Genomic DNA, 13,294 nt, shown 5'->3' on the forward strand with positions numbered 1-13,294 from the left:
GAGCATGAAACTAGTGCCAATAATTCATTCAACGCGATCGTTTTCAAGCGACCTTCACTACTTGTGATTATAAGATTGTAACTATTAGGTGAAACTCCCTCATAATCTAGCATCATATTCATGCATGAAAACTAAGCGTGCACTCTCAATCAACATACACAAATAAGTTATCAATCAAGTAGATGAACGAATTGAATCCGCAACTTATGAAATAACAACTGAATGTAATCAAATCATATTGCAAGCATGTACATGGTTTTGAATCACCCCCTAACTAAGAGGGGTTTAGTTTCTCATACTCACAAAGCAAAGATACATAAAATTAGACATTAAAATCAAAGGAAAGAAAACACCTAAAATGCTCCAACTTGGTAGCAAGTGCATCCAAGATTCCTCCTTTCCCTTGCTTGCGGCATGAAGCTTGTGAACAGATTTTTGGGTGGATTTATGGTGTAGAATGGATAGGGAATTTTGTGGAAGGGTTTAGGGTGAGAGTGGAAGAGTGTTTGATGGTTGGGGAGTGGTAGAGAACTAGGCAAAGAGGGTGGAAGAAGGTGGAGTGGCTGTTATGTTTTCTAGGCACTAGAATGGTGTTTTAGGGGTGTTTTGCTTCCTAGGGTGTGTATGGACGAATTTTTGTGATAAAATGATGAATATGGGGGATTGTCCTTTGGCCAAGGGGTGTAAACATGTATTTATAGGCCCAAAAAACCTTAGAAAATCAGGTTAGGTTAAGGATGAAATGCATGGCAATTTGTGTGTGTGGTGTGCAATGGTCCAAGGGTGAAAATGATTTGATGATGCAAAGTGTGAAGGGTAAAATGGAGTGGTCTTGTAGCTAGGGGGCATGAATGATTGTGTACATTGCATAGAGATGGAAAGGGAGGTGAAAATGTGTCAATAAATGGGTCAAAGGTGCAGCAACATGTGGTACACAAGGCATGAGATTCCAAATGTGAATGATGGAGCATCAATTGGTGCATGTAATGGATGTAAATGTTGTCTAAAATCTAATGAGTGAAGGGAACAAGAGGTATCAAGCAATTGAGTGTAATAATTAAATGAATTGAAGCATGAAATTAGAAATTATGTAGGGGACAAGAGTGATCAAGCATGGCATGGAATCCAAAGGGAATTCTATGTGGTTTGCATGGCAAGGAATGCAAGTTGGGGTGACAGATTTTTGGGCTGTTTTCTTCATCTTTTGGACCATAATTCTTCATATTCTTGGCCTCTTTAGTTCTCAAATTCGTCCATCCACTTGGCCCATGCATTTGCTATCCATTCCAAGCCCGAAACATGCTCCAAAGGCCTCCAAAATGCATCTTCTTGCATACTTTGTACTTAGACTCTGAAAACACACGAAAATGACTTTAAACATTAAAATAACTAAGGAAACACGACATAAATGCACAAGAACAAGCCAACTAAGTCGCATAAATATGCTCCTATCAAATTCCCCCACACTTAGCTTTTGCTAGTCCTCGAGCAAAACAAAGAAATAAAACGAAACAAAACAAATAAAACACAACCTAAACCTTCCAACATTTGCCTCAGGGATTTCCAATGCACATGACATGTTAAAAATCATTATCCCCACAGATTTGAGTCATCTTTACGCTTAAGCACATACTTAATCATAGTCACCACTTACTAGTTCACAATTAATCAATTAAAACAATGTTTTTGATGTAGTAACATGCCTTAGAGAATTCGCTCAATTCCTTACAAGATATGCACTCAATTTTCACTCAGATTTTCCAACTACACACCCTATACTAGTTATATGTGAGAAGATTGATGTAGATATGAAAACGAATGCTCACATATATGTATCACAAAGAAAGCAATTTATGGAGTTAATAAGCATGTTTAGATATGATCTCATGAATGGAATGCTATTACTTAGACGCGAGAACCAGTGACACCATATGCTCATACCAAATTCAAACTCCACAAATTGAAACACATAACACTCAAGATTGAAGTCAAAGGTTGTAACGGGCTTGGGGTGTTGGCTAACAAATGAAGGATAGGGATAACAAACGTTCTTAAAGCAATAGCAAGAAAAGTAATGAAATGGAAACTTAGAATTCACTTAGATTGCAGTAATCAACTTTTAAACACAAAGGGAAGATTCAAGCAATATTTAGGGCCGAATTCAATGTTTTGGACCCTTTCTTCAACAAGCAACACTTTAAAACTCTTTTTCACATATTTTTCAACTCCTTTTCTTTTCACAGCTCTTCTTCTTTTCATTCTATTTTTCACGAATCTTTCTTTTCTACTCGTGCCTTATGAATGATTTTGGCATACACACACACACAAGAATCACTTCCCCCACACTTGTTTTCTGCCATACATTAATCAAAAGGAATTCAATTTGACTCATACTTCACTATGCTTCAAGAACAAGGGTGGATGGTCCTAAACTAGGATAGGTAAGGATAATGTGGTTTAACAAAGAATGTAGGCTATCAAGGCTCAATGGGGTTAACTTAAACATATAACGATATGTGATACATGGCAGTTTGGCTTTGGTGGTGGTAACTTCACAACTTCATCTTGAATATGTGTTATGCAAATCAATAGCATGCTTTGAATGAAATAGGCATGAGTTCTAGCATTTGGAACTAAATGATGAAACGCCTTCTAAGTAATAACCAAGCAAAGAATAATGAGATCATGCAACGACTTTAGAAAACAATAATGCACAGATTTTAACTCTCCAAATAAACATTTAGGCTCAAGTCTCACAAGGTTGTAGCGTTAGTTTGAGTTCTTTCCTTCAAGCATGTTACAAAAAAAACTAATTTTTTTTCTTTTATGATTACATGTGATTTCATAAGTTATAACCACAATCACGCATAAATAAAGAGTAAATCAAACTTTCATCCATGTTTATAACTCTCTTTAACAGTCATGCAATTACAAACTGAATCCTCATCATTGTGTTGGAAGGTACCCTAAGACACAAATAAGCACACAAAAACAACTCTTTTTGGGATTTTCAAAAACAATTTTTCAAATTTTTATGAATTTTCGGATTTTTATGTCAAAACACACTGAAATACTCCAAAACAGCTTAAAAAAAATACTTAAAACAGTAAGGAACAACACTAGAAGTAATGGGTGATAATTTTCTACGAATTTTATGCAAAACACTAGTTACCCCCCCCACACTTAAATCAAATATTGTCCTCAATGTTTCAAGCATATACTCACACCAAAAACAAGCAAATAACAAACGACAAATAAACATGACAAATATGGCAAAGTAAAAACCAGACAGAGTAGAGTTTAAGAACGCAAATCTGGTTTTGGAGATAGTTGATCTTGTTGACTTTCCACAGCTTTGATCTTGAACTGGTTTGGAATTCTGAGCGGGGAATATCAGAGTGCAGTCTGCATTCTTCTCTGCTTGTTTCTTCTGCACGGTGGGCAGGCACGAGGCAAAGGTGTTGGTCTGTTTCTTTCTTCAATCTTTCCAAGTGCCCCCACCTCTTGCTCTCTTTCTCCTTGTCCCTAGTTGAGGATGAATCAGCACGTTGTCTCCACATGCTTCGAGGTATCATCTTCACTTCCCTTATGCGTGAGAGACGAAGCGGAAACATAAGATGATGAGTACTCGAGAGCAGGTGCTGGCTGGAGAAAGGACAGGGAGAAAGCATGATATGAGATACTCGTGCTCTCAACCTTTATGATATGAAATACTTGTGCTCTGGATGGGTTGTTTGCAGGGGTATCCCAGGGAATAAGGAACACTGAGTGACTCGAGAGGGTTTGTTAGAAAGCCATTTCAGAGAGATGAAGAAGTGCTGAGAGGGTGTGCCTTTGTTGTGGAAGGCGAAGGTAGATACTTATAGGGCTTTTCTTCACAACCGGAACTATTCTCTCACTCATTGTCGGCAGCCGGTGGATGGATGAATAGTACAAATTACGCGCTTTCTGACAAAGCTGCCCGTAATTTCCGCAAAGCTGCAAGTTGCATGTGACGAGTGACGACACGTCTGGACAAATTGATCTTTTGAAATCCGGGGTTCGGCTCGTGGTTTCTGAGCAAGCCCATTTTTTGAGAAATGAAACGCCTCTTTTGAGAAAAGAATCCGGCTTTTGAGAAAGGAGCATCGACTCTTCGATTTGCGAGATGACGCTTCTTCGATTTCTGAGGAGCGCCTCTTTGATTTCTTCTTTTTATAGAGGCGTTAATTTTGTTCCACAACACACTTGAGCTCCCTCCTGTAAACACTCCCTTCTTGCACTTCCAAAATCTTAATCAGTCCGACTCTCTTCTTTCTTCACCACCTCTGAAAAATGTTTGGCCCTTCCGATCGTCGTTTTGACTTGAACATTGGTGAAGAGCCAGCTCCGCCTTCACCAGACAACATATGGCGCCCATCCTTCACATCCCCTACCGGTCCCCTCACCGTTGGGGATTCGGTGATGAAAAATGACATGACCGCTGCGGTGGTGGCTCGGAACCTTGTCACCCCCAGAGATAACAGACTGCTCGCTAGACGGTCTGATGAATTGGCGGTTAAGAAGTCTCTGGCTCTTAGCGTGCAGTGTGCGGGTTCTGTGTCCAACATGGCCCAACGCCTATTTGCTCGAACCCGTCATGTTGAATCGTTGGTGGCTGAAATACAGAGTCTCAAAGAGGAGATTAGAGGACTCAAGCATGAAAATAAACAATTGCATAAGCTTGCACACAGTTATGCCACAAACATGAAGAGGAAAATTGACCAGCTGCAGGAAACTGATGGTCAGATTTTACTTGATCACCGGAGGTTTGTGGGTTTGTTCCAACAGCATCTGCCTTCGTCTTCTGGGGCGGCACCGCGCAGTGAAGCTCCAACTGATCAACCTCTGATACCTCCTCCTTCCGTGGCCCCACCGACTGCTGAGACTCCGCCAACTACTGCGACTCCGCCGACTACTACGACCTCTCCCAAGCAGCCTTTGTGAAGGCTCTTCCTCTTGTATTATGATATGTTTCTTTATTTCCCAGATTCCTGTTCATTTCATGAAGTTTAATGTCAAAAATCCCTTGCATATTTGTTAATATTTCAAAATAGAAAATCATAACCAAAAATAATTAAACAAGTAATAAAATTGACAATCAGGCAGAATAAATGGGTTGCCTCCCTTAAAGCGCTTGCTTTAACGTCTTCCAGCCGGACGATGAACACCTTCACTTCTCCTTGGAACCCACGGCATGCAGTGGGATATCCTCCACAACATGCTCCACAAAGTTCTCGTAGATTACATCCTTGAACGGAAATGGATAGTGATGTTTGTTGATGGGTGCGTTGTGTTGCCTAAGGTTCATGTTCATACGCCCACCATCGGGGATTTGCTTGGGTACCTGCACCAAAGAAGGGAACCACCTATCAACTTTAAATGGCATTGGATTTGGATTAGGTGGCTTACCTATGTGATGTGATGAAGTGGCAGCAATGTGAACATTCTTCCCCATGGTGCTTTCGGCCACTTTGAGCATTTTGAGGGCAGTGGCCGTATGGTCCTTGTACTCCACTCTAATTCCCTCGTCTTGCATGGTTCTTGATGCATCCTTCGTGCTTGGTGCTGAATGGTCCGGTCTTATCTTTTCAATTTTACCAATGGCACAACAAGAATGAACAATATTATGAGTCTCAATGGATTCATAAATTTTAAAACTAATCATGTCACCACCAAATGCCATAGTGACTAATCCTTTGGCCACGTCAATCTTCGTTTGAGCCGTTTTCATGAATGGCCTTCCAAGGAGGATGGGCAATGAAGGGGCATGGTCCGATTCATCCATTTCGAGGACATAGAAATCCGCTGGGAAGACTAAATGATCAACCTGCACTAAAACGTCTTCCAAAACTTCCTTTGGATAAGCGTTAGATCTATCGGCCAATTGTATGATTACACCATCATGTTTAAGTGCTCCTAGATTCATAGATGCATACACAGAATATAGCATAACATTAATAGATGCTCCTAAATCTAGCATGGCAGATTTGAAACGGGTATTATCAATGACACATGGAATTGTAAAACTTCCCGGGTCTTTGCATTTGGGGGGTAGTTTATGTTGCAAGATGGCGGAGACATTCTCACTTACATGTACCACCTCTTTCTCCCGGACACGTTTCTTTGTTGTACAAAGCTTCTTTAAACACTTGGCATACTTCGGGATTTGCTTTATGGCATCAAGGAGGGGAATGTTGACATGCACCTTTCTAAATGTCTCTAGAACATCTTTTTCCTCCTCTTCGTTCTTTGATTGCAAAAATCTGCTAGGAAAGGGGACATTGGGCAGATTAGTGTTCGAAATCATAACATTTGGAACATTCTTACCTGAGGTGGACGGATGGGATGTCTTAGATGGCTGCGGCATGGGTGATGGTACCCTTGCCGTGGGGTAGGTGTTCTCATCTTCTTCGAGTTGTATCTTCTCATCTTCCTTGTTTCTCACCTCTTTTCCACTTCGTAATGTGATAGCCTTTGCAGATTCGAAGCCACCCTTTGGATTGACCACCGTAGTGCTTGGTAACTTACCATTTTCACGGAATTGCCCAAAAAATTCGGCCATTTGGCCCATTTGCTTCTTCAGCTCATTAACCTCCTTTGCTTGGTTCTGCATTCCCTGTGCCATGGTGGTTAGTAACTGATATGTTTTATCATCATTCATATACGTACCTGGGTTAGTTTGGGAAGATTGTGCCTGAGGAGGTGGTTGTGGTTCCATTGGCCTTGGAAAGAAACCCGGGGGTTGTCGGAATCCACTTTGTTGGCCATATTGTGGTGCATCTCTCCATCTGAAATTGGGGTGGTCACGCCATCCCGGGTTGTATGTATTGGAGAAAGAATCATTCCTTGGTTGGTTTTGATTCCCATAACCCACAGCATTGGCCGATTCCCATCCTCCATTCTCAATTAATTGAGGGCATTGATCAGATTGGTGTCCTTGAATGGAGCATACACCACAGATTGTAGTTCCTTGCGTTTTGGGGCCTTCAACCAACTGCGATAACATAGACGTAAGGTTAGCCATTTGGGATTGTAACTCAGAAATAGAACTTACCTCATTGACATGATGTGGCCGTGGGGTGTCTCTTTGCCCTACACCTTCATATTGTTGTGCATTGAGTGCTCGATTCGCAATGAGAGTTTTGGCATCCCTAGGTGTCTTATCCACTAGAGCTCCTCCCGCGGAAGCATCCAACATTTGCCGTTCAAGTGGTAAAAGACCTTCGTAAAAGTATTGAAGAAGTAACTCCTCCTTCATCTGATGCTGTGGACAAGAAGCAACAAGTGATTTAAATCGTTCATAATAAGATGGAAAAGATTCACCTTGGCTTTGCTGAATTCCACTTATTTTTTTACAAAGAAGAATGATGCGAGAAGTTGGGAAAAACTTCTCCAGAAACGCCCTCTTCATACTTTCCCAAGATGTAACTGTACCGGGAGCCAACTCGTATAACCAATCCTTGGCTTTGTCCATTAAAGAGAATGGAAAAGCCTTCATCTTTAAAATACTTCCGTCAACGGTAACTGGAGTCATACTTGAGCATACCACTTCAAATTCCTTCAAATGTTTGTTCGGATCCTCCATGGACAGCCCATGGAACTTTGGAATGTGGTGGAGCAAACTTGACTTTAACTCGAACTCTTCAGTTTTACCTTGAGCGGCCATGGGATATTGGATACACAATGGTGCGGCATTATCCAAACCCGAGGCGGCAAGCTCCTTGAGCGTACGATTGTCCATGGCTATACCTTGCTCTTCTCCACCCACTTGTGCCGTGGCCTTCTCTTCAACCTCAACTTCTTGCTCTTCTAATTCAGGCTCGGGACTAGGAGGATTAGACTCTTGCAATTTCTTTTTCCTTCTCAAAGTCCTCTCAAAATCACTGTCAAAGTCGGAGATATGCTCACGAACAGGTTGTGAGCTACGGGTCATAAACTAGTACCTAAAAACAAAGAAAACAAAACAAATCAGCAACTTAAACAGAAACTTAAACAAAATACAATAATTCGAAGGAAAACAATCCAAGAGATTAGCAAAGTTGCTAATCCCCGGCAACGGCGCCAAAATTTGATGCGTAAAATAACTAAACACACAAAATTTTACCCTCTTTTTATCAAATGTAGTAAAGTATGTAAGTAGGGATCGTTCTAGGCCGGGGATTAGGAGGGATTGCTAAACACTTGAAAAATGACTTAAAAACATAAAAACAAAATTTAAAACACTAAACTAGACTCAAAGAATGCAAAACTATACTTTAAAATACTTAAACAAACATAAAACTCAAAACAGCAACCTAATGACTCAAAACTGCCTAAAAACCACTTTCTGGGAAGTTTTGAGAACCTAACAAGAACTTGGACGAAGTTGGATGAAAACTTGAATCAAAACACTTAGAAACACAAATCAAAACACTTTCTAACTAATCTAAGACTTCAAAATAAAGGGGGATTTGTTTTGGACGAAAATTGAAAACAAAACAGAAACTTTAAAACAAAACAGATTGTAAAACGTTTTTGGATGAAAAGGATGGATAAAAGGCTAGTTAGGAGGTTCTTCTCCAAACATGACACACTTGCAAACAAAATGATTTTCAGTTGTTCTTTCAATAAATTATGAAACTCAACACCCCAAGTTAATTAGATACGCTTAAATTAACCTTCAAGTTCTCCTTAAGTTAATGAATTGGATGGAAAAGCGCATACAACAATTCAAAGCATTCCTCAAAGGTTCCTTACGTGATGAGCACAATAAAGATACAATCAAGAATCATGAAGCACAATGAGAACTATAAGTGTTGACGAGGCATTCGTTACTATGATGAGCATGAAACTAGTGCCAAGAATTCATTCAACGTGATCGTTTTCAAGCGACCTTCACTACTTGTGATTATAAGATTGTAACTATTAGGTGAAACTCCCTCATAATCTAGCATCATATTCATGCATGAAAACTAAGCGTGCACTCTCAATCAACATACACAAATAAGTTATCAATCAAGTAGATGAACGAATTGAATCCGCAACTTATGAAATAACAACTGAATGTAATCAAATCATATTGCAAGCATGTACATGGTTTCGAATCACCCCCTAACTAAGAGGGGTTTAGTTTCTCATACTCACAAAGCAAAGATACATAAAATTAGACATTAAAATCAAAGGAAAGAAAACACCTAAAATGCTCCAACTTGGTAGCAAGTGCATCCAAGATTCCTCCTTTCCCTTGCTTGCGGCATGAAGCTTGTGGACAGATTTTTGGGTGGATTTATGGTGTAGAATGGATGGGGAATTTTGTGGAAGGGTTTAGGGTGAGAGTGGAAGAGTGTTTGATGGTTGGGGAGTGGTAGAGAACTAGGCAAAGAGGGTGGAAGAAGGTGGAGTGGCTGTTATGTTTTCTAGGCACTAGAATGGTGTTTTAGGGGTGTTTTGCTTCCTAGGGTGTGTATGGACGAATTTTTGTGATAAAATGATGAATATGGGGGATTGTCCTTTGGCCAAGGGGTGTAAACATGTATTTATAGGCCCAAAAAACCTTAGAAAATCAGGTTAGGTTAAGGATGAAATGCATGGCAATTTGTGTGTGTGGTGTGCAATGGTCCAAGGGTGAAAATGAAGTGATGATGCAAAGTGTGAAGGGTAAAATGGAGTGGTCTTGTAGCTAGGGGGCATGAATGATTGTGTACATTGCATAGAGATGGAAAGGGAGGTGAAAATGTGTCAATAAATGGGTCAAAGGTGCAGCAACATGTGGTACACAAGGCATGGGATTCCAAATGTGAATGATGGAGCATCAATTGGTGCATGTAATGGATGTAAATGTTGTCTAAAATCTAATGAGTGAAGGGAACAAGAGGTATCAAGCAATTGAGTGTAATAATTAAATGAATTGAAGCATGAAATTAGAAATTATGTAGGGGACAAGAGTGATCAAGCATGGCATGGAATCCAAAGGGAATTCTATGTGGTTTGCATGGCAAGGAATGCAAGTTGGGGTGACAGATTTTTGGGCTGTTTTCTTCATCTTTTGGACCATAATTCTTCATATTCTTGGCCTCTTTAGTTCTCAAATTCGTCCATCCACTTGGCCCATGCATTTGCTATCCATTCCAAGCCCGAAACATGCTCCAAAGGCCTCCAAAATGCATCTTCTTGCATACTTTGTACTTAGACTCTGAAAACACACGAAAATGACTTTAAACATTAAAATAACTAAGGAAACACGACATAAATGCACAAGAATAAGCCAACTAAGTCGCATAAATATGCTCCTATCACTTGCCTATACAAATACTATATTAGTTTATTTTAATTTTGGACAACAACATGTTAAGTAAAATTTATCCTAACAATGATAATAAGGAACTCTCATAATAAAAATAAATAATGACTAAATTTTTTTTAAAAACCTTATATAGAATAATAATACAAAACTATATATTTAATATAGAATATATTGTATATATTAATATGGCTATTGTATTTTATAATAAATCTTTTAGTAATTAAACTTTAAAATTATCAAAATAATTTTTTTCTTAACAGGTCGAAACGGGTTATCCATGTGTTACCCGCATGTATACCTGTTAAGAACCCGTTATTAACGGGTCACCTGATAATGACCCGACAAGTTATCGTGTTGACCCGATACCCATTATTTTCGTGTCGTGTCAGAAATTGCCGGGTCTAATACACCCTACATTTTCCATACACCCACATTCTTCAAATCTTATAATACTCATTTTCAATTTTTATAAATTAAATTGACTTAGGATTTAAACCCTAACATTCTTTAAAAAGAGAAGTCTACAATTCGGTTTGTTGAGCTTGAGTTTCATTGGGCCATTGACACACCCCAACCCAGAAATCAGGGCATGCTGGCCGTCACGTGAGTGTGACGTAACCAAAAGTGCGATACGGAAGCAAAGGATATAATAAATACGAAGGAATAAAAAACCAACTACTAACAGTAAAAACCAACTAGTGTGCTAGAGTGAGTTATATAGTAAAACATATAATTCAGAGCGTAGGTACTAGGTGCAGTCAAGTAGGACTATAATTAAATTACAACACCTGCAGGTGAGTCCTACATGCAGGGTGTCTGTCAGAACGCCGAAGAGAACCTCGTGAGCCACCAACTGCTAGATAGAACCTAGAGGGGCGCAAAAACAAAATTGAGTGGGTCAGTAAAACCAAAGCTTTCCAAAACATTACATTTAAAACGTCTCTAACCCCTTACTGTAAAACCTGTATACTTTCCCAGAAAAATAGTATATAAACATATATATATCATCAAAAGCTAAACTCACAATCCTTCACTGCTTTTCAGAAAGAAGATGCCACGCCATGCCAAAATATAATATGAATGCATCAATACAAATCAGGTGAAATAATAAATCAACCGGAGACCCTACAATGGTCCTATATGGCTGATTCTATAGCTCAATATCCCATCCAGCCGGAGTCACCCACTGTGACCTGTACGGCCCTGCTGGAGTCACCAACTGTGACCTGTACGGCACTACATTGCACATAAGTCGAAACTACCTATAGTAGTCTGTACGACTATGATGGTGAAATAATACGCTCTAGTGCTTATCTCATCAATCATCTGCGCGTGTAATCTAAGGTCACCTACTAGTCGGAACCACCTCTAGTGGTCTGTACGACAAGCATGTCGGAACCCTCTCGGGGTCTGTACGACATGCACCTACTTGGATCCAAGGTGAGCGTGCGGTGCGGTGAATAATATAAGCACTAACACCAAGGGTGCAGATTATGAGTTCTCAACACCATTCACATTATCGATGATTCACTTGATTAACATAAAAGTCACCTGATACTCACCTGTGAATCCACAGCACCAATTCACACATATATATGCATTAATATCAATTCATAATATGCTTGCATGGCAATTGAAAACATACTTTCATATAAATTCAATTTCTGGGAAAATTAATAGTATATAGGTATATACGAAAACAAAACTGCCCACTCACTGGTAAGTCGATGGGTCGTAGTCCCCGTGACGTCCCTGGATGCGCTCGTCCTCGGGATAGGTGTCACCTATATGCGAAACAACTATAAAAACGTTAATTAATGTACATAACCGATAATTCGAATTAACTTCTCATACGGTGCTCAATTTGGGTATATGAATATACCACATCGACCTACTCGACGTCACGGACGTCGAGAAATTTTTAGAATTTTTTTTTGACGTGGCACGTGCCCCCACGCACCAGGGCAGGCACGGGTACACGCACCCCCCATGCGCGTCTTCTTCCTTGGTTCGCCGGACTGTGTTTTCCGGTGGCCGGAAAACTGGGGATTTTTCAATCCCCTTGTTCTCCCTCATTTCTCAACCGTTTTCTTCGTATTTTATATCAATTTGAAGCCCTCAACATGTAGAATCACGATAGACTAGTTTCAAGGTCTAAAATCCACTAGGTTTTACCTGAGAAAGCTCGATAATCTGGCCAAATTTGAAAAACTCCGTTCGCAGTCATTCGACGTCCAAATTCTACCAACGAAGTACCCCGAAGCTCGTGAGGATCTCCTTAAGCTCACTATGAGCTTGAAATTCCCTGAAATGCAAGATTTTACGTGTGCATGAACAGTGCACATTTTCGGGGTTAGGGTTTCACGACGATTCTGTGGGTTTTAACTTCCACAAATCACATATACGAACTCACAAGCTTACTAGGAGTTCAAATCTTACCTTAGAACCTTCGATCCGTGAAGAAATGGGAGGTTCCTAGCTTGTCTGTACAATTTGAGAGGGAGAAAGAGAGAGAGAAAGCCGTGAGGGAGGAGAGAGAGAGAGAGACACGGGGGAGGGAGAGAGGGAAGGAAGTGTGTGGTCCATCACAACCCTTCACCATTCGTTTCTTTTTCCTAACTCCCTAACCACATAAATTACAAACCAACATTTTAATCCCACTTAATAATTTTATAAAAACTTATGAAATAAATGTATTTAGTCCAAAAGATATGTCACACATACAAATACCTTAATACCCGTCAAGGGTAATTTCGTCATTTTACGTCCCCGATATATAAAATCCCGGAACGGGCTGTGACAATCTCCCCTCCTTATAGAATTTCATCCCCGAAATTCCTACGACCAAACAATCCGCTTAATACCCATAAAATAACCTTGGATACGTCTCTCTCATTCGATCTTCTATTTCCCAAGTAGCTTCTTCTACTGAATGGTTCCTCCACAATACTTTCACCAAGCTCATTGTCTTATTCCTTAGAACCTTATCCT

General features: G+C 40.0%; 1 protein-coding gene across 1 annotated transcript; it reads right to left on the bottom strand.

Moving 5' to 3' along the window:
• Positions 1 to 246: 246 nt before the first annotated feature.
• Positions 247 to 12,954, bottom strand: LOC139192860 (uncharacterized). The gene is made up of 5 exons (XM_070815697.1): positions 12,743 to 12,954; positions 12,479 to 12,608; positions 12,021 to 12,087; positions 11,092 to 11,170; positions 247 to 10,192 (listed from the first exon to the last, which is right to left on the bottom strand). Exon 5 carries the CDS (start codon positions 7,952 to 7,954, stop codon positions 5,192 to 5,194), a length of 2,763 nt encoding a protein of 920 aa, XP_070671798.1. The 5' UTR covers positions 7,955 to 10,192; positions 11,092 to 11,170; positions 12,021 to 12,087; positions 12,479 to 12,608; positions 12,743 to 12,954; the 3' UTR covers positions 247 to 5,191.
• Positions 12,955 to 13,294: the final 340 nt, after the last annotated feature.

This window comes from Malus domestica, chromosome 16 (assembly GCF_042453785.1).
Source record: "Malus domestica chromosome 16, GDT2T_hap1".
NCBI classification, from domain to species: domain Eukaryota; kingdom Viridiplantae; phylum Streptophyta; class Magnoliopsida; order Rosales; family Rosaceae; genus Malus; species Malus domestica.

Bases quoted from the DNA above. Each gene is read 5' to 3' on its own strand.
- LOC139192860 (XM_070815697.1), bottom strand. From the start codon at position 7,954: ATGACCCGTAGCTCACAACCTGTTCGTGAGCATATCTCCGACTTTGAC.